Genomic DNA, 21,791 nt, shown 5'->3' on the forward strand with positions numbered 1-21,791 from the left:
AAAACCACTCACCAGGATGACCTTCTCAATCTCTTTAGATGGGCACCAGTGGAACATTCCCGTGGAGTCGTACTGCTTCACATTCATGTCCATGTTCTCCATCTGCTCGTTCCCAGGGATTAGTAGAGGGTCATGCCTGCTGAGGGGACACAACACAACAGTATGAGCTCACCATGGTAAACATCATTTATACAGTATATATATATATTTTTTTTAACCTTTATTTAACTAGGCAAGTCAGTTAAGAACAAATTCTTATTTACAATGACGGCCTACCCCGGCCAAACCCAGACGACGTTGGGCCAATTCTGCGCCGCTCTATGGGACTCCCAATCACGGCCGGATGTGATACAGCCTGTATTCAAACCAGGGACTGTAATGACGCCCCTTGCACTGAGATGCAGTGCATTAGACCACTGTGCCACTCAGGAGCCCATTTGATCGTATTTGGTTTATATGTGTTGTATTATTACCTAGTTTTGGTTGAAACCTAAAACTACCACTCATTATCGCTTTCTGCTCAAATCCAAGATGACACAACTACCCAGTCATCAGAGTGGCTGAGGGATATTGGTAGCAGCATTGGTAGCAGCATTGGTAGCAACATTGGGGAGAGAGGAAGGCTTGCGTTTCCACTGTGTCACCTGCTGAGCAATTAACCAAAATGTATGTTATTTTTGAACCAATGTTCTGTCAACTAATTGACAGAACATTGGTTCAATTACTTGAATTCGATTTCGTTCCGTTTTTTTTCTGTGAGCTCTATGCGCACATTGCACAGTTTCTCCAGAGATAAATCAGATCCAGACTGAACTGTGCGATCTAGTAGGGAGTTGTGATTTCCATCAGGCCAATATTCTACATAGTTTAGCGCATAAAACATGGAAATGAACTACAATGACCATAATCCATTGTGAATATACTTGTCTGGTTTGTGTTTCCTTTAATCCTGTTCCAAAAAAGACAGAAGAATGCTCTATCGTGAGAGGATATAGAGAGCAGCTGTTGCTTCACGTGGTGTCTCAACCTGAAAATACTTGATCTATGTGAAACGACCTCAAAAAGCACAAATCGCTCAGCATTAGTCACCGCTGACAAAGCTGACTGAGAGGCATTAGAATGGAGCGTCAATTACTGGCTTTTAGCTCTGTCTTGCTCACTCACGACGCAGCGCTACCAAGAGTAAAAGCTCTAACAGGACCGCACTTTAAATATTTCAAGAATTTGCCCAATCACATTTTGCGTTCCCAACTGATGTACATGAATGATTCATCAGCAGTGTGTCACCTTCAAAATGGCTGATGCACAGTGACGGGCCACTGAGTTTTATCAGGTGTTACGTTAACACTGACCATGGAAGAGTGTGTGTGGGGGGGGGGGGGTCCCGTCACTTTGGTAATATTAGTTCCACTGTGTTTGCACTCATTCTTCAAGACATGATCTGGGATGTCCTCTGAAAGAGTTTCTAGGACAGAGAAATGGCAAGCCAGGCTCCTCTGAATGCGATTCTGGGAAAAGGGAGGATTCTGAATTGGTGTATAGGCACTTTTATTTTCTCCGGGCACCAACACACCTGACTCCACTAGGCTACTTACAGTAATGAAATCACCCGTGTTAGTGCTAGGATAGAACAAAAATGTGCACCCCATGGGGGTCTCCCAGGACTGGATTGAGAAACACTGGGTCAGAGAGTGTAGCTTTGAGCTGATAGCCAGGGGCCAGACTACAAAGGCTTCTGTCTGTCTAGTGTCTACCAGGGGGCTACAGGGAAATAGCTCTCTCTCTGTCAGTATCACCTCAAAAACCCTTACATGTTCACAAAGCCATCGTCTGCAATAGTTATTGTAAAGCACACAAGAACAAGTTAGAACACTAAGGATGTCCTGAAAATTATTATTAACTGTATATATAGAAAAAACTGGCAAATATTTCCTATGTGGTTGTCAGAATACTTTTTCATGAATTCAAAAGCAGGGTAGGAAATAGCGTCTTACATTATCTGGGCCATTCCACCAATTGTTTTATTTCACCTAATTTGAACATTCTGTCATGAAGAGCAAATGTTCAATTAATAAAAGCCGTTCAGTTTTCCACCAGAAAAACACCAGAAAATGTGCACAAAAAAAGAGTACAACCAGCTCACCTGCTTTAACGCTGAATTTTGTTTCAATGCTTCTGTTCAAAATAAAAATTACTTAAAAAATAAATAGTTTCACCATATTACAACAACAATTCAGTTCACGCAACAGGGTTGACCTTAAATTTAGGGACAGACGTAAATGAATCACTAATAATAATAAATAATAATCTTCATAAATGACGTTGTCAAAGCTGCAAAATAACTAGGGCTTCATAATGATGGTAAAAACATGGAGAATGTTTGGGTTAATTGGGTTAAAATCTTCCTAGATGTCACAGAGGCTGCACGAAGCGACATGTCAAAATGTTGAATTTTGGAACTTAAGCAAATCTTTACTCATATAAAAGTCGGATTTATTTAATGTTTTGTGTCAAAATTAAAGGGCATTCATTTAATATAACATGCTTTTAAAATTCAAAATGAAATGCACAATTTCTACCTAAAATATCAAAGAGATGCAAAAAAATATATTTTGCTTCTTTATGAGGGTGACATTGGCATAAAGTGTGAGAAAACAGCACATCTCAATCACACTCTCTCTGTTCATTACATTGCAAGAAATATCACATGAAAGATGTGTCAATTAGTTCCCTCCATCTCTCTCTCATTTTCTCCCTCAGGCTCTCAATCTTTCCCTCACTCTCTCCCTCTCCCTCCTTCGCTCTCATTCTCTCTCCCTCACTCCCTCCTCCTCTCTCTCTCTCCCTCCCTCCCTCCTTCCTTCTCTCCCTCACTCCCTCCTCTCTCTCTCTCGCCCTCCTCTCTATTTCTCTCCCTCCCTCACTCCCTCCTCTCTCTCTTTCTCTCCCTCATTCACTGCATCCCCTCTCTTTCTTTCCCTCACTCCCTCCTTCTCTCCCCCTCACTCTCTCCCTTCTCTACCTCCCCTCACTCCTCTCTCCCTCCTCTCTCTCCCTCCCTCCTTCTCTCTCACTCCCTCCTTCTCTCTCACTCCCTCACACTCTCCTTCTCTCTCTCTCTCTCCCTCATTCCCTCCTCTCTCTCCCTCACACCCTCCTCCTCCCTCCCCTCCCTCTTTCTCTCCCCCTCACTCACTCCCTCCTCTCCCTCAATCCCTCCACTCTCTTTCTTCCATCTCCTCCCTCCCTCACTTCCTCCTTCTCTCCCTCTCACTCCCTCCTTATCTCCCTCTCCTCTCCCTCCTTCTCTCCTCCTTCTCTCCCTCTCACTCCCTCCTTATCGCCCTCTCTCTCCCTCACTCCCTCCTTCTCTCCCCCTCACTCCCACCTTCTCACTCCCTCCTTCTCTCTCTCTCACTCCCTCCTTCTCTCCCCCTCACTCGCTCCTTCTCTCTCTCCCCCTCACTCCCTCCTTTTCTCCCCCTCACTCCCTCCTTTTCTCCCCCTCACTCCCTCCTTCTCTCCTTCTCTCCCTCTCACTCCTTCCTTCTCACTCCCTCTTCCTCTCTCACCTCCCTCCCTCCCTCCCTCCCTCTCCCACCTCCCTCCCTCCCTCCCTCCTCCTTTCTGTCTCTCCCATCTTCTTTCTGTCTCTCCCTCCTTCTTTCTGTCTCTACCACCCTCCTCCTCTCTCTCCATCGCTCTCTGTCTGTATGGTGCAGGTGTTAATAACTCTGACAACATTTAGTGCTTTTACACCCGGGCTGAATATTTCATTCTGAGCCGCGTGTTGCACCACTCACTCTCCATGAGCCCCTGTCACTTCAATCTGGGCACGTGGGGGCTGACTAGTGCAGGCAGGCAGGCAGGCACCTCCTCCTCCACTACCTTAGACAGCTATCTTTCACACAACTGTCAGCGGTGTGACTGCCTGCCTGTGTCTGTCTGTCTTCCTGTTTGTCAAGAGCCCTGTAACCCTCCTCTTGGCTCACCGTCCTTCCTCTCATCTCATCTCCCTCCTCTCCTATTTCCTTTCCTCTGCACTTTCTATCTTCTCCCCTCCTCTACTCGCTCTCCTCTCCTCTCTCTCCTCTACTCGCGGTCCTCTACCCTACCCTAGAATCAACCAGGGTGAACTGGACGTTAACAGACATGACATTTGCGTCTGCCAGACTCCACCAGAGTATATACGAGTGGTTAACGTGTGTCCTGACTTCTTGTCCAGGAGCACGGTTGGCCGAGGAATGCATGAGACACCGAACACAGCTCGTTAGCTCAATGACACGTCTGATTGGCTGATAGGGAAATGACTTTATATTTGCACAGGCTGAGCTGGCCTCCAGACTAACATTTTCACATATCTTGTATGTGTCCCTCTTGTACTATATCAGTTTACAATAAAGTGTGTGTTTAAGATGCTATGGATATACTGTATCTTACAATACAAAAACATTTTTGTAGAATATTCATATTAAATTGGCTGGATAATGACCAGTGTAAATGTACATTGCAACATACAGTGCCCTCCGTAATTATTGGGACAGTGAAGCATTTTTTCTTATTTTGGCTCTATAGTCCAAACGTTTGGATTTCAAATCAAACAATCCTGAATGAATTGTGAATAATGATGAGTGAGAAAGTTACAGACAGACAAATATCATACCCCCCCAAAATGCTAACCTCCCCTGTTATTTTAATGGTGAGAGGTTAGCATGTCTTGGGAGTATGATATAAAATGCTAACCTACCCTGTTATTGTAATGGTGAGAGGTTAGCATGTCTTGGGGGTATGATATAAAATGCTAACCTCCCCTGTTATTGTAATGGTGAGAGGTTTGCATGTCTTGGGGGTATGATATAAAATGCTAACCTCCCCTGTTATTGTAATGGTGAGAGGTTAGCATGTCTTGGGAGTATGATATAAAATGCTAACCTCCCCTGTTATTGTAATGGTGAGAGGTTAGCATGTCTTGGGAGTATGATATAAAATGCTAACCTCCCCTGTTATTGTAATGGTGAGAGGTTAGCATGTCTTGGGAGTATGATATAAAATGCTAACCTCCCCTGTTATTGTAATGGTGAGAGGTTAGCATGTCTTGGGAGTATGATATAAAATGCTAACCTCCCCTGTTATTGTAATGGTGAGAGGTTAGCATGTCTTGGGGGTATGATATAAAATGCTAACCTCCCCTGTTATTGTAATGGTGAGAGGTTAGAATGTCTTGGGGGTATGATATTTGTCTGTTTGTAACTTTCTCACTCATCATTATTCACAATTCATTCAGGATTATCCGTAATCATGGTAGCGTCCACATTACTGTGGAAGTGTTTAGAAACGTATTGTATTTCTATTTACAAAAAACAAATGACTCCAAAATGACACAATACATAGTTACCAATAGTTACCATGAATTTCTATTGGGCACAAAATAATCTGAAACACAACCAAAACAAACAGCAAATGAAATGCATCCGCCGATTTGTAGTCACAAGCTTGATGTAGTCATTCCATGCTATGGTCACGTGACCAAATACTACATGTTTAACTACTTTAATACAGTGAATTTGTCCCAATACCTTTGGTACCCAAAAATGGAGGGACTATTTACAAAAAGTGCTGTAATTTCTAAACGGTTCACCCGATATGGATGAAAATACCCTCAAATTAAAGCTGACAATCTGCACTTTAACCTCATAGTCATTGTTTGATTTGAAATCTAAACGTTTGGAGTATAGAAACAAAAGAGGAAAAAATGCTTTACTGTCCCAATAATTAGAGGGCACTGTCTTTGCATTTAATTGCCTTCACTAAAGAAAAGGCCTGACTGTACAGTAGCCTAGGCAATAAGAGACAGCCCATATCAGAAGAGAAATTGCCCTCTCTCTCTCTCCCTCAGTGTATATTTCAAACAGAGTTGAGTTATTCCAGTGCATCGTTCGGCAGTCGCTAGCTTGGGATGTGTGCTCCCCCAATCCCTCTCCAGCAGGCTATGAAGGCAGCCTCTCGCTTTGAAAATTCTACCCATCATGCAAACTGACAAAGGCATGATTTTCAAAAACCCACAGCCAATCTGTTGATCATTATTTATTTACAAAGGCCTTCAGGCAGCAAGTCCTGTAAAAACCAGACTTGATATAGTATACGCTCTCTCAGTCTCTCGCTAGCTCGCTCTCTTTTATTCCCCTCCTTGCTTGTAGAGTAAAGTGTCCCTAAGGCTACCTCAAACAATCACTTTTCATTGCACATAAAATCCAACTTGTAAAGCTTATTTAATATATATGGTATCATATATTGACAGGGGCTGGGGGGAGGGGGAGGGGGCTGTGGAGGTGGGCGTTGTGGTCGGCGCTGGGTAATTTGATGTTTTGCTGAGGGCTATGACTTGAAAAAGCCTACACCTAGAACAGAGGACCTGTCATCCGCAGCACCCAAGAGCCAGCAGAATACAGAAGCAGCCCTAAAGCAGAGACAACTTTGACACCGCTTTGAAGCATTTTCAAAACCAAGTAAATAACTCCCAAGAATTATTATCACTGTAAGATCAAAGCGGAGATGCATATATTACATGGCAAACGGGGACCATCTCCTCTGCAGAGGAGAGAACGAGAGAAGGTTTATTGCTTTAAGTTAGGAAACAAAAACTAAGGAGCCATATAAACTAGCAGTTAGCTGGAAGCGTGCCAATTTTTCTTTTGTTTGTATCAGTTTCCTCTTTTTAAACCCCCTAAGGTCGATGTCCGCGCCTCCGCTGAAATCTTATTAGCATCATTTAAAAATCCCCATCAAAATATGTCAGTTTAAGCCAGAGATGTCGACCTTCAGCATCTGAGGTGAAAGGTGGCCGGGCTAGAGCGGTGCCAGACCATGAGAAATCATGAAAATAGGTCTTCTCCTGAAAACGTCTGTAGCGTCCGAACGGTTTGGCCTACAAGCTATTATGACCCCTCTGTGGAAAGACAAGACTCTCACGGTCACGGACATGTTTTGCTCCAGAATGCCCACAAGCCTCACAAGGCTAGTCTGAATGTAGCCGGGTACCAGTTTTTAAAAAATCATGTAAATACAGTTCATTCAGAAAGTATCCAGACCCCTTGACTTTTTTTCATTTTGTTACGTTACAGCCTTACTCTAAAATTGATAACAAAAATATTTAATCCTTAGCAATCTATACACAATACCTCATAATGACATGCGAAAACAGGTTTTTAGAAATGTTTGCAAATCTATAAAAATGTATTTACATAAGTATTTAGACCCTTTGCTATGAGACACGAAATTGAGCTCAGGTGCATCCTGTTTTCATTGATCATCCTTGAGATGTTTCTACAACTTGATTGGAGTCCACCTTTGGTAAATTCAATTGATTGGACATGATTTGGAAAGGCACACACCTGTCTATATAAGGTCCCACAGTTGACACTGCATGTCAGAGCAAAAACCAAGCCATGAGGTCAAAGGAATTGTCCGTAGAGCTCCGAGACAGGATTGTTTCGAGGCACAGATCTGGGGAAGGGTACCAAAACATTTCTGCAGCACTGAAGGTCCCCAAGAACACAGTGGTCTGCATCATTCTTAAATGGAAGAAGTTTGGGACCACCAAGACTCTTCCCAGAGCTGACTGCACGGCTAAACTGAGCAATCGGGGGAAAAGGGCCTTGGTCAGGGAGGTGACCAAGAACCCGATGGTCACTCTGACAGAGTTCTAAAGTTCCTCTGTGGAGATGGGACAAACTTCCAGAAGGACAACCATCACTGCAGAGCTCCACCAACCAGGCCTTTACGGTAGAGTGGCCAGACGGAAGTCACTCCTCAGTAAAAGGCACATGGACAGCCCGCATGGAGTCTGCCTAAAGGACTCTTTAGATTCTCTGGTCTGATGAAACCAAGATTGAACTATTTGGCCTGAATGCCAAGCGTCTCGTCTGGAGGAAACCTGGCACCAACCCTACGGTGGTGGCAGCATCATGCTGTGCGGATGTTTTTCAGCAGCAGGTACTGGGGAGACTAGTCAGGATCGAAGCAAAGATAAACGGAGCAAAGTACAGAGAGATCCTTGATGAAAACCTGCTGCAGAATGCTCAGGACCTCAGGTTCACCTTCCAACAGGAAAACGACCCTAAGCACACAGCCAAGACAATGCAGGAATGGCTTCGGGACACGTCTCTAAATGTCCTTGAGTGGACCAGCCAGAGCCCGGACTTGAACCCGATCGAATACCTCTGGAAAGACCTGAAAATAGCTGTGCAGCAATGCTCCCCATCCAACCTGACAGAGCTTGAGAGGATCTGCAGAGAAGAATGGGAGAAACTCTCCAAATACAGGTATACCGAGCCTGTAGTGTCATACCCAAGAAGACTCGGGGCTGTAATCGCTGCCAAAGGTGCTTCAACAAAGTACTGAGGAAAGGGTCTGAATACTTATGTAAATGTGATACTTCAGTTTTTATACATTTGCAATACATTACACATCAAATCAAATCAAATCAAATTTTATTTGTCACATACACATGGTTAGCAGATGTTAATGCGAGTGTAGCGAAATGCTTGTGTACATTTGTATAAAAAACAGTTTTTGCTTTGTCTGTACGGGGTATTGCGCGTTGATTGATAAGGGGGGACTATCTGTTCACCCATGTATGAAAGCCATCCCACCTCCCCCGGCTTAGAGGGTTTTAAACAAGTGGACAAGTAGTACATACAATAACACAAAGGACTTCTTTTGGATGCTGTTGAAAGGTGCTCTAAGGGGACCTAGTAACAACTCTGTCACACTAAGCACACTAAAGGATTCCATTTAGTTTTGCAGAGGACATACAGTACACAGAAAAATATCCTATAAACTAAAAGACTATGTTTAAGTGAACAGCACCACCCGTTCTAGCACTTGACACAAAGATATGAGAAAACAATAACTTTTGTGAGAAGAAATTTGCAAACATAATTATAGAATCTTTCACCCACTTGGGAGTGAAACATAGTTCTGAAACAGTCATCCGATCGAGAAAAGCACATATACTTTATTGTGTCCCTATGTATGCTTTCATTGTACTTTTAATACATTTGAAGGCACGTTTTTTCAAGATCGAATGGTATATAATGCCTTAAATATATGCTCTTCAGCTCCAAACATTTTGTGACTTGCATGACAAAAAATACACAGCACCATTAGGAGATGTCTATTGTATATTTATAAGACACAGGGGCCTAACAATCACTAATTTAAAAGGGAGTGGAACTACTCTGTGACCCTGTTCTCTCCCATCTTCACCACTGTGCTTCCACCCTGCCACCCTGATTGGACAGCCTCCACTCTCTCTGCATTTTCACGCTGTCGCGTTCCTACCGCACAAAAAACAAAACCCTTTTATCTTTCAAAATCAATTAACTGCAGTTTAATTCCAGAGGACAGGATAAAGGGAAGGTAATACTGCAAATTCATTTTTGATTGCGATGATACATCTCACATATGGCCTTAAGTAGCAGAAACAGTAGTCGTAAGGGTTCCCACAATAGATCCCACTGCCCCGGGGCAGAGGAACCACAGGGAGGACTCTGATTGGTTGCTGGTGTCATTAGTGCCAGCGTTGTTTAAGGACTACATGTGGACGGGACTGGAGGGGGGGTGAAGGGGTGACAGATGACACTTTAAAGCCAGAGGATTTGTTTTTCAAACAGCTCCTCCTCCTCTCACAGACTCTGTCTTTCATGACAGAAATATTTCAGCTCTGTCATTACCCACTGTCTGACAGCATGCCAGTCTAAACACCCAAGCCGTCCTCTCCTTTTCGCACTCTCACTTTCTTCCCCCTCTCTCTCTCAATCATTCGCTTGCCCCCCCCCCCCCTTTGGCTCCCTCCTCCAACCATCCCACCACCATCTACCCGTCTCGCCTTCTCCCACCTTTCACTCTGACTTTCTTACTCTCCTCCTTATTTGTGCCCCGCTTCTCAACCCTCACACTTCCTCTCTATCTTTCTGTCTGCTTCTCCACCCTCACACTTCCTCTCTATCTTTCTGTCTGCTTCTCCACCCTCACACTTCCTCTCTATCTTTCTGTCTGCTTCTCCACCCTCACACTTCCTCTCTATCTTTCTGTCTGCTTCTCCACCCTCACACTTCCTCTCTATCTTTCTGTCTGCTTCCCCACCCTCACACTTCCTCTCTATATTTCTGTCTGCTTCTCCACCCTCACACTTCCTCTCTATCTTTCTGTCTGCTTCTCCACCCTCACACTTCCTCTCTATCTTTCTGTCTGCTTCTCCACCCTCACACTTCCTCTCTATCTTTCTGTCTGCTTCTCCACCCTCACACTTCCTCTCTATCTTTCTGTCTGCTTCTCCACCCTCACACTTCCTCTCTATCTTTCTGTCTGCTTCTCCACCCTCACACTTCCTCTCTATCTTTCTGTTTGAAGCATTAAATCAATGTCTTACCTCATCATTTTGGGCGAGTTGTTGGGTGAGTTTCGCATACCTCCGTTTCGCTGCTTTTTTTTGGGCGACAGAGTGGACGGGTGCTCATCTTCAACTGCAAACACATGCAAAGAGTGTCAGGCTATGGACAGACGGGGAGGTTAATGTGAGCTAGAACTGACACGTCAAAGAACACCAAAGCCAACACTCAATCAATCAAACATAGCAAAAAAACTAAACACCAAAAACAACAAAAAAATCATAGAAAAACAACAATATGTCAGAGTCAGAGAGAAGACCGTCAGAAAGAAAACACATTAGTTAGTAGCAGACAAAGGTCAATTTGAGAAACGCAGGAGAAAAAAAAACATTAAGAGAAAAACCACCTAGTAAGATCTGACAAATTCGCCAGCGGCTCACTCCGCCAAAGCCCAAACCCTTTGGTTCTGTTCCTCTGGACTGGGTTCTATAGAGTAGGACTGGATCACTTTAGATCCAGTATGTCCAGTATGTCTTTAGATCCAGTGGCAATCTTTGGATCCAGTCTAGTCTGCGTGTGGTTGGACCAACAGCAGTCTGCATCAGTGTGCCAATGCTTTCCAAGGCCAGCCAATACGGGCCATGTGACTAGGACAGACTGTCATTGTCAGTAGGCCATAGTGGACACAAGCAATGACAGAGAGACAGACAGAGAGAGACAGAGAGAGAGACAGTGAGAGAGAGAGAGAGACAGAGACAGAGAGAGACAGAGACACACAGAGAGAGACAAAGAGACAGAGAGAGAGAGAGACAGAAAGAGAGCAAGACACAGAGAGAGACAAAGAGACAGAGAGAGACCGAGACAGAGACAGAGAGAGAGAGACCGAGACAGAGAGAGCCAGACAGACAGACAGACAGACAGAGACAGAGAGAGGGAGAGAGAGAGGATGGTTCTGTGTGCAATTTGGTTGTTTTGAATGGATGACTAATGTGGCAGAACCCCCACCTCATCATTCCAGCTATAGATATGGATAGGGTTTTAAAATTCCAGTAACTATACCCAAATGCCCAGGTTTTCCAGAAATCCTGGGTTGGAAGATTCCCAGATTCCCTCCTACCAATTTTGGGATAGTTACAGCAATTGTCCAACCCTAGCTACAAAGCACAATGGCTCTTCTATAGGTCTAAGCTCCATGCCACGAGCACTCAGCCAATTAGGACTGCACGAGCATCCCAGAGTAGCCAATCACATGCCCAACCAGCACTCCAAACAGGACATGATTGAGTAGCCTAGCATTAGCCAAGCATTATAGAAGCTAGATGAAGGTCAAGACAACCCATAGAACTTTAAAATAAATAAATATCTGAAAAAAATGACTTGCAAACACTCAGTAATCTAGGATGTATGCATTATTATGAACATACGTTTTAAAGATACTTAAGAAACAAACTAGCTGAGCAAAGCTTTAAAATTAATACATTTATTTAATCATTCTTTCTTTCCGGCCACCGCAATAAAGTCAGGCAGCACAGTGAAGTTTTAGATTAGCTTGATCTGATAGAAGTTTATTTTCCTCTCAGCTATTCCTCACTCTACAGGAGATTAAAACTTTTCTCCCAGCCCAGACAGACAGAAGACTAAGAGAAGAACACGGCTAGAGAGACATCCAGTAACCTACTAAAGACTTCCAGTTTAGCTAACACCAGTCTGATCTTTTCCACCATCTGTCTGTGAATTCCAAGGGCTTTAAGAGTCAGACACCCAGGCAGTCTTTTCATCCACAGCACACAAATGCCAAAGCCACTGTCACTTCAAACCCTGTATTAGTGCTTTGGTTAGAAATCAATACCACAGCATGATATTAATGCAAATCAATGCTGCGTTGCTGCAAGCGCTGACTGCTCCGAGCACCAAGGACATTTCATTTCCGTCTGAGCATCCCTTCTAGACTTTCACCTAATTGCACTAATAAAAGGTAAAAATGTGACTTTGCCTCCTAAGAAAATGCCATTCTCTGACATTTCCACTTCGCAAATGTAGACATCCGGAATAGCTAATATCACAAGAAAGCGCATTCCACTTTACAAATGCATCTCTCTCTAGTCTAATCCAATTTGTGAAAATATCACAGAATAAAATATTTCCCTTTATTGGCTTATTGTTCTATATTAGTGGATACAGCAAGGCTCATATATCTGGGCCTAGCCAGTTTCATGTCCTTGACCTTGTGGCAGATCAGTTCTGTTAAAATGAGTGTGATTTAAGCACAACAACAAAACGGAGATAATCAACAATGAAACAACATGTTCAGCACTGCAGCCATGGGGATCACAGCTTGTGTGTGACTGTTACTGCACCAATGACATTACGGTACATTGAAAACTAAACTGCTATCTACACAACAGTCTCTCTGAGATTGATACAGCAGACTGTTGTTGGCTCAATGTTCAGGGAGCAATTCCCCTATCACCACACCACTTAAATATAACAACAATTAAATCAAAACTATGCAAACGTCTCAGGGCATTTATAAAATTGTAATAAAACAGTAACGGATTGTATACATTTCTTAAATTGCAGGTGGACTAATGACTAGGTGTTCTATCACTACGACAGGTTCCAATAACCCTCCAAACACATCCACTAGTCCTACTGCATAGCAGCCACACACACAGCACTGGGTGTTGCATTAGTGAGTGTATGAGAGCTGCCTTCATGCAAAGCAGAAGCAGTGGTGCCGATTTACAACTAGCAGCAGCTCAGTGAAACCTGCATGCAGGCAGGCGACAGACGCAGGGTGACAGTACAGGACAGTACAGGGTGTTAGGGACTGACAGGGACTGATGCATCCTGCTAAGGGGGTCAACCTACAGGCCCTGCTGCTGTGGCCGTGCAGAGATGCGTTACTGGGGTGGTAACAGTATTTCACCGGCAGGCTGCGGGCCCGGCTCAGCCTGCTCTGTTCAGCCAGGGCCCTGCCCGCCGTGTCACCCCTGCCGGGGCCTGAGGTACTGATGCGGAACCCCCCATGGGGCCCAAGACCCACCCCTGGAGGAAGCAGGCTTCCTTTACGGTTATTAACGAGGGGTACGGCGGTGACCTCTCCCTGGGGGACCGGGGGGTCCTGGTGGAGGGAGGGGCGAGGCAGTGCTTGGGGGCGCATGGCATTAGAGGTGATGGTGGAGGGCGGCGAGGTGCAGTTGGCAATTTTTATCGATCGGTTTTGTAAAGATGATCTAACTTCATCCTTCACTGTCAAACAATGGAGAATAAACAGAGTGAAAAAGATCAGCTGGGGAGAATGAGGTTCCTAGATAAATAGAATGCCAATGGTATTTACTTTACAATGTATCTTGTGTCGTGAAATATTACATTGAATGCAGCTTGTGTGTTAAAAAAATCTAGATGTTATTATATTCAGCAGATATATACATTTTAGGATAAATGTTAGGGATTACATTTCTGCTTATTTTTTTTAAACATGTACAGTAAACATGCTAATACGCAGTTACAAAATAAATCATTATTAAAACAATCTTCTATAAATTATTAATAATTTCCCCTGCATGTGAATGAATCACTAAATATTTGAAGGGGGAAAAGTTCATGTGAATTTCATTGTTGGACCATTTATTTCCTCCTTGAAGATGACTTGAGAAGGGACTGAATGTGTGCCATGAAAGCAGCCATCATTTTCTCGGTAATTGACGATGACACCTCGGTTTTACTTAGCACCACTTAGGCACTTGGCATACGCTTAAAATAAAATGTTCAATATGACATTTGCTTTGCCATTCCTAATAAACATGAATTAATTAAAAGCATTTTCTGCTTTTTTCCTCCCTCTCATTCCATTTTACTACACAGCGTGTTAGAACAAAGCAGTAACACAGCCTGTCTGAAAATAGTCAGGCCAAATGACTTTCCAAACCCCTCTATAGGCAAATGTAGAGGATGTATCCCCATAATACTCTTACAGTATTGGTAGATGGGAATTCACATTTTAAAACCACAGTGGAATGATTTCTCGGAACACACAAAGAAGAGAGGAAAAGAAAAGAATGGAGAGGTACAAAAGTAAAGCAAAAAAAGAAAAGAGGAAAAGAGGAAAAGAGGAGGGAAAGAGGATAAGAACGGGAGGTAAACAGAATAGCTGGTCTTCAAAGCGGAGGAGCGCAGGGGAAGTGTTCTCTTGTCCTCCTGCTGGTTAGTCGGTTGGTACAGTAGGTTGTTAGGTTGTTGTATGTGTCGTGGTCTTGGCCCCCCCAGGGCGCTAAACAGAGGTTTATCCCAGCCGTCAGCTGCCTCCTTGATTTACGGCGCGCCACCGATAGCTCCTGGATTCATCTGGCCCTTGTCAAACACGCGCAGCATTAGAGCACGTTCACACACCCTGGCAGGTCCACTGTTCACTCAGAACAGCCCAGACGGCAACTGTCCCTACCAGAAATGCTAATCACAAGACGGGGCGATCACGTATGCAAGCCCCCATCAGGGTCCTATGCAAATCACAGATAGGAAAAGACAGCAGGGAGAATACTGTTGAAGGTATTGTTGTTCGTTTATTGTATCTGAGCTAAGTTTGATGTGTGTATTAATATTAGGGTTACCAGTACATTGGTATCATAGTATTTTGGGGTATTTTTTGCTATGTAACATTATGGATTATTATGGTTTGTATTACTAGCATTTATGTATTATTCATATTATTTTATAATATTGTTAGCATTAATATTATCATTACAGCTATTTTTGTTATGGTATCATACAGTACTTCTGTAGTTATGATAAACACAGAAAGCAGTGTATTATACAGTAAGCATCTGAAATGGTTTTTAAACTGTAGGATAAAGAAACTGAAAAATAATGTTATAACAAACAAACAGCATGGAACATTCACATTATCTATATGAAACAGGACAGAAATGAGTACATTTGGTCAATACTATACTTTATACTGAGAGATTTACCTAAATTGCAATCTGCTTTGAACCGAACGCCGGTCTCTTTTTGACTTCCCGTTATGCCTGGTGTTGTAGCGCCCTCTGCTGCTAGACGCAGCACAATACAAACACAACTGTATTGGTCTGAGCATAACGTCATCAACAACAAGAGCATGGATCTTAAATCAATTATTACAAATATACTGTATGTTCAGTATATATAAAGGACATATTTTATACAGTTAGGGAGGAATCTGTTTTGTACTGAATTGGCTAGGTCAATTAGTGAGAATATAGTTATTATCTATGCATTTCTGATGTAAGAAGTAAGGGGGGGGCTTATAAAATGACACACATGAGATTCATTTACACATCATCACTGTGGACAAACTCTGTTATTATTGTCAAGGAACACTGCATCAATTCACATCATGTACAGCAGAGACTTTAAGATGGTAGCTTAGCGTTCTAGAACTGAAGGGGAGAACAAAAACCAAAACAAAGCATTGTATTAATACTTAGGGGGTGATATGGCGAGGGGACTACAGTATTATAGGTCTAAACACGAGGAGGGGTTTGGGTGGGGGGGTGGTCGCAGAAGCAAGGATGGGGAGGGACAGAGAAACACACTTACGTGATCTGACATATCCATTATACTTATATTTGGCTGAGGAGAAGTGCAAGAGACAAATGACAGGTTACATGGAGGAAGAGAGTGGTGATGTTTATGATGAGAGTGACAGACAGAGACAGACAGACAGACAGACAGAGAAGACAAACAGAACTGAGAGACAGACATCCCAGACAGACATCACGACAGACATCCCAGACAGACATCACGACAGATATCACAGGCAGACATCACAGGCAGACATCATAGCCAGACAGATATCAGACAGACATCATAGACAGACAGATATCAGACAGACATCATAGACAGACAGATATCAGACAGACAGATATCAGACAGACAGACATCACAGACAGACATCTATCAGACAGACATCAGACAGACAGATATCAGAAAGATATCACAGACAGACATCATAGACAGATATCAGACAGACAGATATCAGACAGACAGATATCAGACAGACAGATATCAGACAGACAGACATCACAGACAGACATCTATCAGACAGACATCAGACAGACAGATATCAGAAAGATATCACAGACAGACATCATAGACAGATATCAGACAGACAGATATCAGACAGACATCACAGAAAATAGAGATCAAATGATTTAAGATGGATGTAAAATGAAGTAAAAAGAAAATGGTTAGACAACAATGAATCAGAACTACTTAAACACATTGGTGATCGCGCAAAATGTGAGCTGAATGGAGAGAATAGTGCAGAATGGTAAAAGAGGAGGCGATGGATGGGTGAAGGAGTTGAATGAGAGAGATGGACTGTATGGCCACAGAGAGAGGTGAAACAGGGGAGGGGATAAAGTTGTGCTTCTGGAAATTGAAACAAAACTGTGGCACTGTGGGATGTTATCAAAATCCTGTTTTGTGGTTAGGAATCATTTTCAGATGAGCTGAATTGAACTCCCCACTCCTAAAGTAGCTCAGCAATGTGCTGAAGTTTTACATTGAATCTACTCCAATACTTTTTAGTTTTTTCTTGAGCTATCATGGAGCTATCGAGAGTTTTTTTAAAGACTATTCAATTATAAAGTGTTCCGGGGAAAGTGGAAAGAGAACGAACAACACACAGAACGGATGGATGAGCCCAGACTACAGACTGAACAGAACACACACCAAACCCAAACAGAAAGACAGTCACACAAACATCTACCCTCTCCCATACCTCCCAATAACACACACACTGAGGGAGGGACAAAGAAACACACACACCACAGTCTGGACAGTAGCACCCCTAACCCACCATAGTTACTAAGTGATTCTAAGTTAGCCATTTCAGAGTACTTCACAGTTCAGAGGAATAAATCTTAGATGAAGAAGTGGATATAGTTATTTGTATGAAGGAAACAAGGGAGGGCTCTGGTCAAAAGTATGGCACAATATATAGCAATTAGGGTGCAATTTGGGATAGAGTCAAAGGGAGAATCTCCTTTTCATACTCCTCGTATCCTCTCTCCTCGTATCCTTCTCAAAACCCATTGGATGAGAAAGACAGAGGTCCCTCTAGTCGGATCTTCTCCTCCAATGAGTTTTGAGAAGGAGGCGAGGAGAGAGGACACGAGGAGTATGCAATGGATATTCTCCCATAGACTGAACTAGCTAGCCCTCCCTGCTCTGCTCTGCCCTGCTCTGTCTTCAACAGTAAAGGTCACAGTGAAGGCCCAGGGCTGCCTTGTGACACACACCCTCAAACAGGGACCCTCGCTGGCCGTGGCATCTGTCGCTATCGATCTACCTGCGTCCGCAGAGGCGGCAGGCTAACTGGCTAGCGTCTGAGGGGTAGAGCGACGGAGGAGCGTGGAGGGCCGCGGAGGGGGGAGGGTGGAACCAAACTTGCCTGGTGGACAGGACCTGTCAGGGCAGGTTTTGGTGATGGACCAGCAGAGCCAGGGAAATAAAAATGCTAACATAATTTCCACGTCAGCCTGGATAAGGATCGCCTGCCGCTGAGACACACACACATATACCCATCTCCCTCTAAGTCAGACACAGACTAGCTACAGCCTTATGTCTCTGGTTCACAGCAGACAGCCCAAGCCCCAACCCTCTGGCTCCAGGCCCAAACCGCTTCTCTTGTCCCCAACCCTGCCCAGCAACCCCAACCCCAGCTCCAACTTCAGCCTAAACCTCTTCTCCTGACCCTAACCCTACCCTAACCAAGCATCCCCAGCCGCCAGACCGGAATCTTTGCCCCAGATGGTCCCCAGAAGTTGAGACAAACAACGCCCTAAGATACCAAAAACAGTGTGTCCAAAGATGACTACACCTGCACAAGGTTTACTTCCTAGCTGAATCACTGCTCTTACTTAGGAAGAAGCGCCCCCACTTCAGACTTAAGACACGGCTATGTCTTCTATTAGCCCGTCCATGTATATTTCAATTGGCAATTCTGCATAATGTGTGGTCTAAATGTAAAGTGCCTCGCAGATTCACTATTCAAGAAGAAACCAGTTGAAAATCAATTTCAGATGTGAATGAAGTCATCGTGGTCAGAGACATCTTATCCACTCTGAAAGAGAAAAACATGGAAAAAGACAGAGGAATTCCAGCGATAGTGATCTCTAACTCACTTTGTTCACTGAAAAATAGGTTTTGTTCAGAGTTAAAGGGGAAATCTGTAATTGAAATAACAAAGGAATACCCAGCCCCAGTTTCGGTAAAAAGTTTAGGGATGGGGCTGGAGAAATGTAACAACTCTCAAATTCATAGACATGGATGCAAGGACTGACCATCCATGGTAACAAAATGATTGTATTAACAATGTTTTAAAGGTGCAATACGCAAAAATGGCAACACCATTTCCTGATTGCTAAAATTCGAATAGTTCGCCTAATTTCAATTCATGTGACAACACAAGCAATTGTAGAACATCATTGTGCTATCTAAACCACTTGGAAATACATTTTCAATAACCAAATATATTGTATTTTCAGCTGTTTGAAGCTGGTGTACAAAATCCAAAGTAAAATACCTTAAGAACGGGAAGCATAGAAATAGCGCACATAGAACAGATATACTGCTTCTTAGGCTTGTTTTCAATGAGAATGTATATGTGAATTTGGTCAGGTCGCCCAAAACGTTACATATTGTAGCTTTAAGACTATATAGTGTTTGTTTACGTTTTCTTTGTTTATAAACATTGGAGTAAAACAAGCTTATATTTTTGGTTGTGATGGCGGTACAACAGTTGAACTAAGCTCATGAGGCATTTATAAATTATATTCTTAAAAATTCAATGGGTGCACATCATTAATTTATACATTGAGTGTACAAAACATTAAGAACGCCTTCCTAATATTGGGTTGCACCTCTCCCCCTTTGCCCTCAGAACAGCCTCAATTCGCCGGAGCATCGACTCCACAAGGTGCTAAAACTGTTCCACAGGGATGCTGGCCCATGGTGACGCCAATGCTTCCACGGTTGTGTCAAGTTGGCTGGATGTCCTTTGGGTGGTGGACCATTCTTGATACACACAGGACACTAAGCATCTTGACACTAAGCATGGTACACTCTTGACACTAAGCATGGTGCCTGGCACCTACTATCATACCCCATTCAAAGGCACTTAAATATTTTGTCTTGCTCATTCACCCTCTGAATGGCACACATACACAATCCATGTCTCAATTGTTAAAAATCCTTCTTTAACCTGGCTCCTCCCCTTCATCTACACTGATTGAAGTGGATTTAACAAGTGACATCAATAAGGGATCATAGGTGTCACCTGGATTCACCTGGTCAGTCTATGTCATGGAAATGTGTTTATAATGATTTATACACTCAGTGTAAGTCCAAAAAATGGATGTAGTAACTGCAGATTTCCCCTTTTAAGCAGCAATCAGCGGTTGAAACAATAAAAAGCACCGGCCCAATACCGTTTTTGTAAAAAGCTAAGGGATGGGGCTGGAGAATGTAACCATTCTCAAATTCATAGAAAGAGCTATGGATGCAAGGACTGACCATAGGCTGAGGAAAATTGATGATAGAAATATTGTGGGAGCTGTTTTGTTAGACTTCTGTGCGGCTTTTGACATTATCGATTATAGTCTGCAGATGGAAAAAAGTATGTGTTATGGCTTTACACCCCCTGCTATATTATGGATAAAGAGTTAGCTGTCTAACAGAACACAGAGGGTGTTCTTTAATGGAAGCCTCGCCAACATAATCCAGGTAGAATCAGGAATTCCCCAGGGAAGCTGTGTAGGCCCCTTTTTTCAATCTTTACCAATGGCATGCCATTGGCCTTGTGTAAAGCCAGTGTGTCTATGTATGCGGATGACTCAACACTATACATGTCAGTTACTACAGCGAATGAAATCACTGAAACACTTAAAAAGCTGAAGTTAGTTTCATAAATGGGTGGCAAGGAATAAGTTAATCCTAAATATTTCAAAAACTAAAAGCATTGTATTTGGTAAAAATCCTTCACTAAACCCTAAACCTCAACTAATCTTGTAATAAATAATGTGGAAAGCAAGTGAGGTGACTAAACTGCTTGGAGTAACCCTGCATTGTAAACTGTCATTGTCAAAACATATTGATACAACAGTAGCTAAGATGGGGAGAAGTCTGTCCATAATAAAGCACTGCTCTGCCTTCTTAACAACAGTATAAACAGGGCAGGTCCTACAGGCTCTAGTTTTGTCACACCTGGACTACTGTTCAGTCGTGTGGTCAGGTGCCACAAAGAGGGACCTCTGAAAATTACAATTGGCTCAGAACAGGGCAGCACAGCTGGCCCTTAAATGTACAGGGACAGATAACATGAATAATATGCACGTACATCTCTCATAGCTCAAAGTGGAGGTGAGATTGACTTCATCACTACTTGTTTTTGTGAGAAGTATTGACAAGCTGAATGTACCGAGGTGTCTGTTTAAACTACTTGAACACAGCTCAGACACCCATTCATACCCCACAAGACATGTCACCAGAGGTCTCTTCACAATCCTCAAGTGAACAGACTATGGGAGGCGCACAGAACTACATAGAGCCATGGCTACATGGAACTCTATTCCACATCAGGTAACTGATGCAAGCAGTAGAATCAGATTTAAAAAACAGATAAAAAGACACCTTATGGAACAGCGGGAACTGTGAAGAGACACATACACATGATAAGACACGCACTCTACACACAGGTAATGTGATAGTAGAGTAGTGGCCTGAGGGAACGCACTTAATGTGTTGTGAAACGTCATGAAATGTCATGTAATATTTAAAATATTGCGGGACTACAGGAAGAGTAGTGGCTGCCTTGGCTAACGGGGATCCTAAATGAATACAAATACTAAATACCACCCATGATATCATCATTATAGTTTTAATAACCATGTTTTTAGGCAATATGGTGTTTGTTTACATTGTTTACAAACGTAGTAAAACAAGCTTATATTTTGGGTTCTGCTGGGGTAGGACAGTTGAACAAAGCCCATGGGGCATTGATACGCTTTATTCTTCAAGAATCAATGGGTACATATCATCAATTTATAAGTCCAAAAATGGATGTAGCAACTGCTGATCGCCCCTTTAAAGAGAACAAGAAAGATTTAGTCTTCCATGAAATCCTACGAGGGGCTGAGGGAGGAGATAGATCAGTAACTACCCTAATAGCCAGTAATTGGTGCAGAGGGAGAGTAGTGGCCCACCAACCTACAAGAGGCAAAACCAAACTCATCATCAGGCGGTTGACACTAATCTAGTCTGAGTTCACTTGCAGATGGTGGGAGAATGCTGAGGTGGAAATCATATGGAGCTGATTTCTCTCTTTTCCCTCTATCCAATCACTGCTATTTCCCTTTA

At 43.1% G+C, this 21,791-nt stretch overlaps 1 protein-coding gene across 9 annotated transcripts in view; it reads right to left on the reverse strand.

Annotated features, from left to right (window-relative positions):
• kcnma1a (potassium large conductance calcium-activated channel, subfamily M, alpha member 1a) overlaps window positions 1-21,791 on the reverse strand; it is a 308,219-nt gene that overhangs the window by 25,422 nt on the left and 261,006 nt on the right. For all 9 annotated transcript variants that reach the window (XM_042325120.1, XM_042325106.1, XM_042325095.1 and 6 more), the window contains 2 exons: window positions 10,433-10,526; window positions 13-139 (listed from right to left, as the gene is read on the reverse strand). In XM_042325120.1, the coding sequence (XP_042181054.1) occupies window positions 13-139; window positions 10,433-10,526 (221 nt within the window). The remainder of the gene's footprint in view (window positions 1-12; window positions 140-10,432; window positions 10,527-21,791) is intronic.

The sequence above is a fragment of the Oncorhynchus tshawytscha genome, linkage group LG01 (genome assembly GCF_018296145.1).
Source record: "Oncorhynchus tshawytscha isolate Ot180627B linkage group LG01, Otsh_v2.0, whole genome shotgun sequence".
In the NCBI taxonomy this organism is placed as follows: Eukaryota; Metazoa; Chordata; class Actinopteri; order Salmoniformes; family Salmonidae; genus Oncorhynchus; species Oncorhynchus tshawytscha.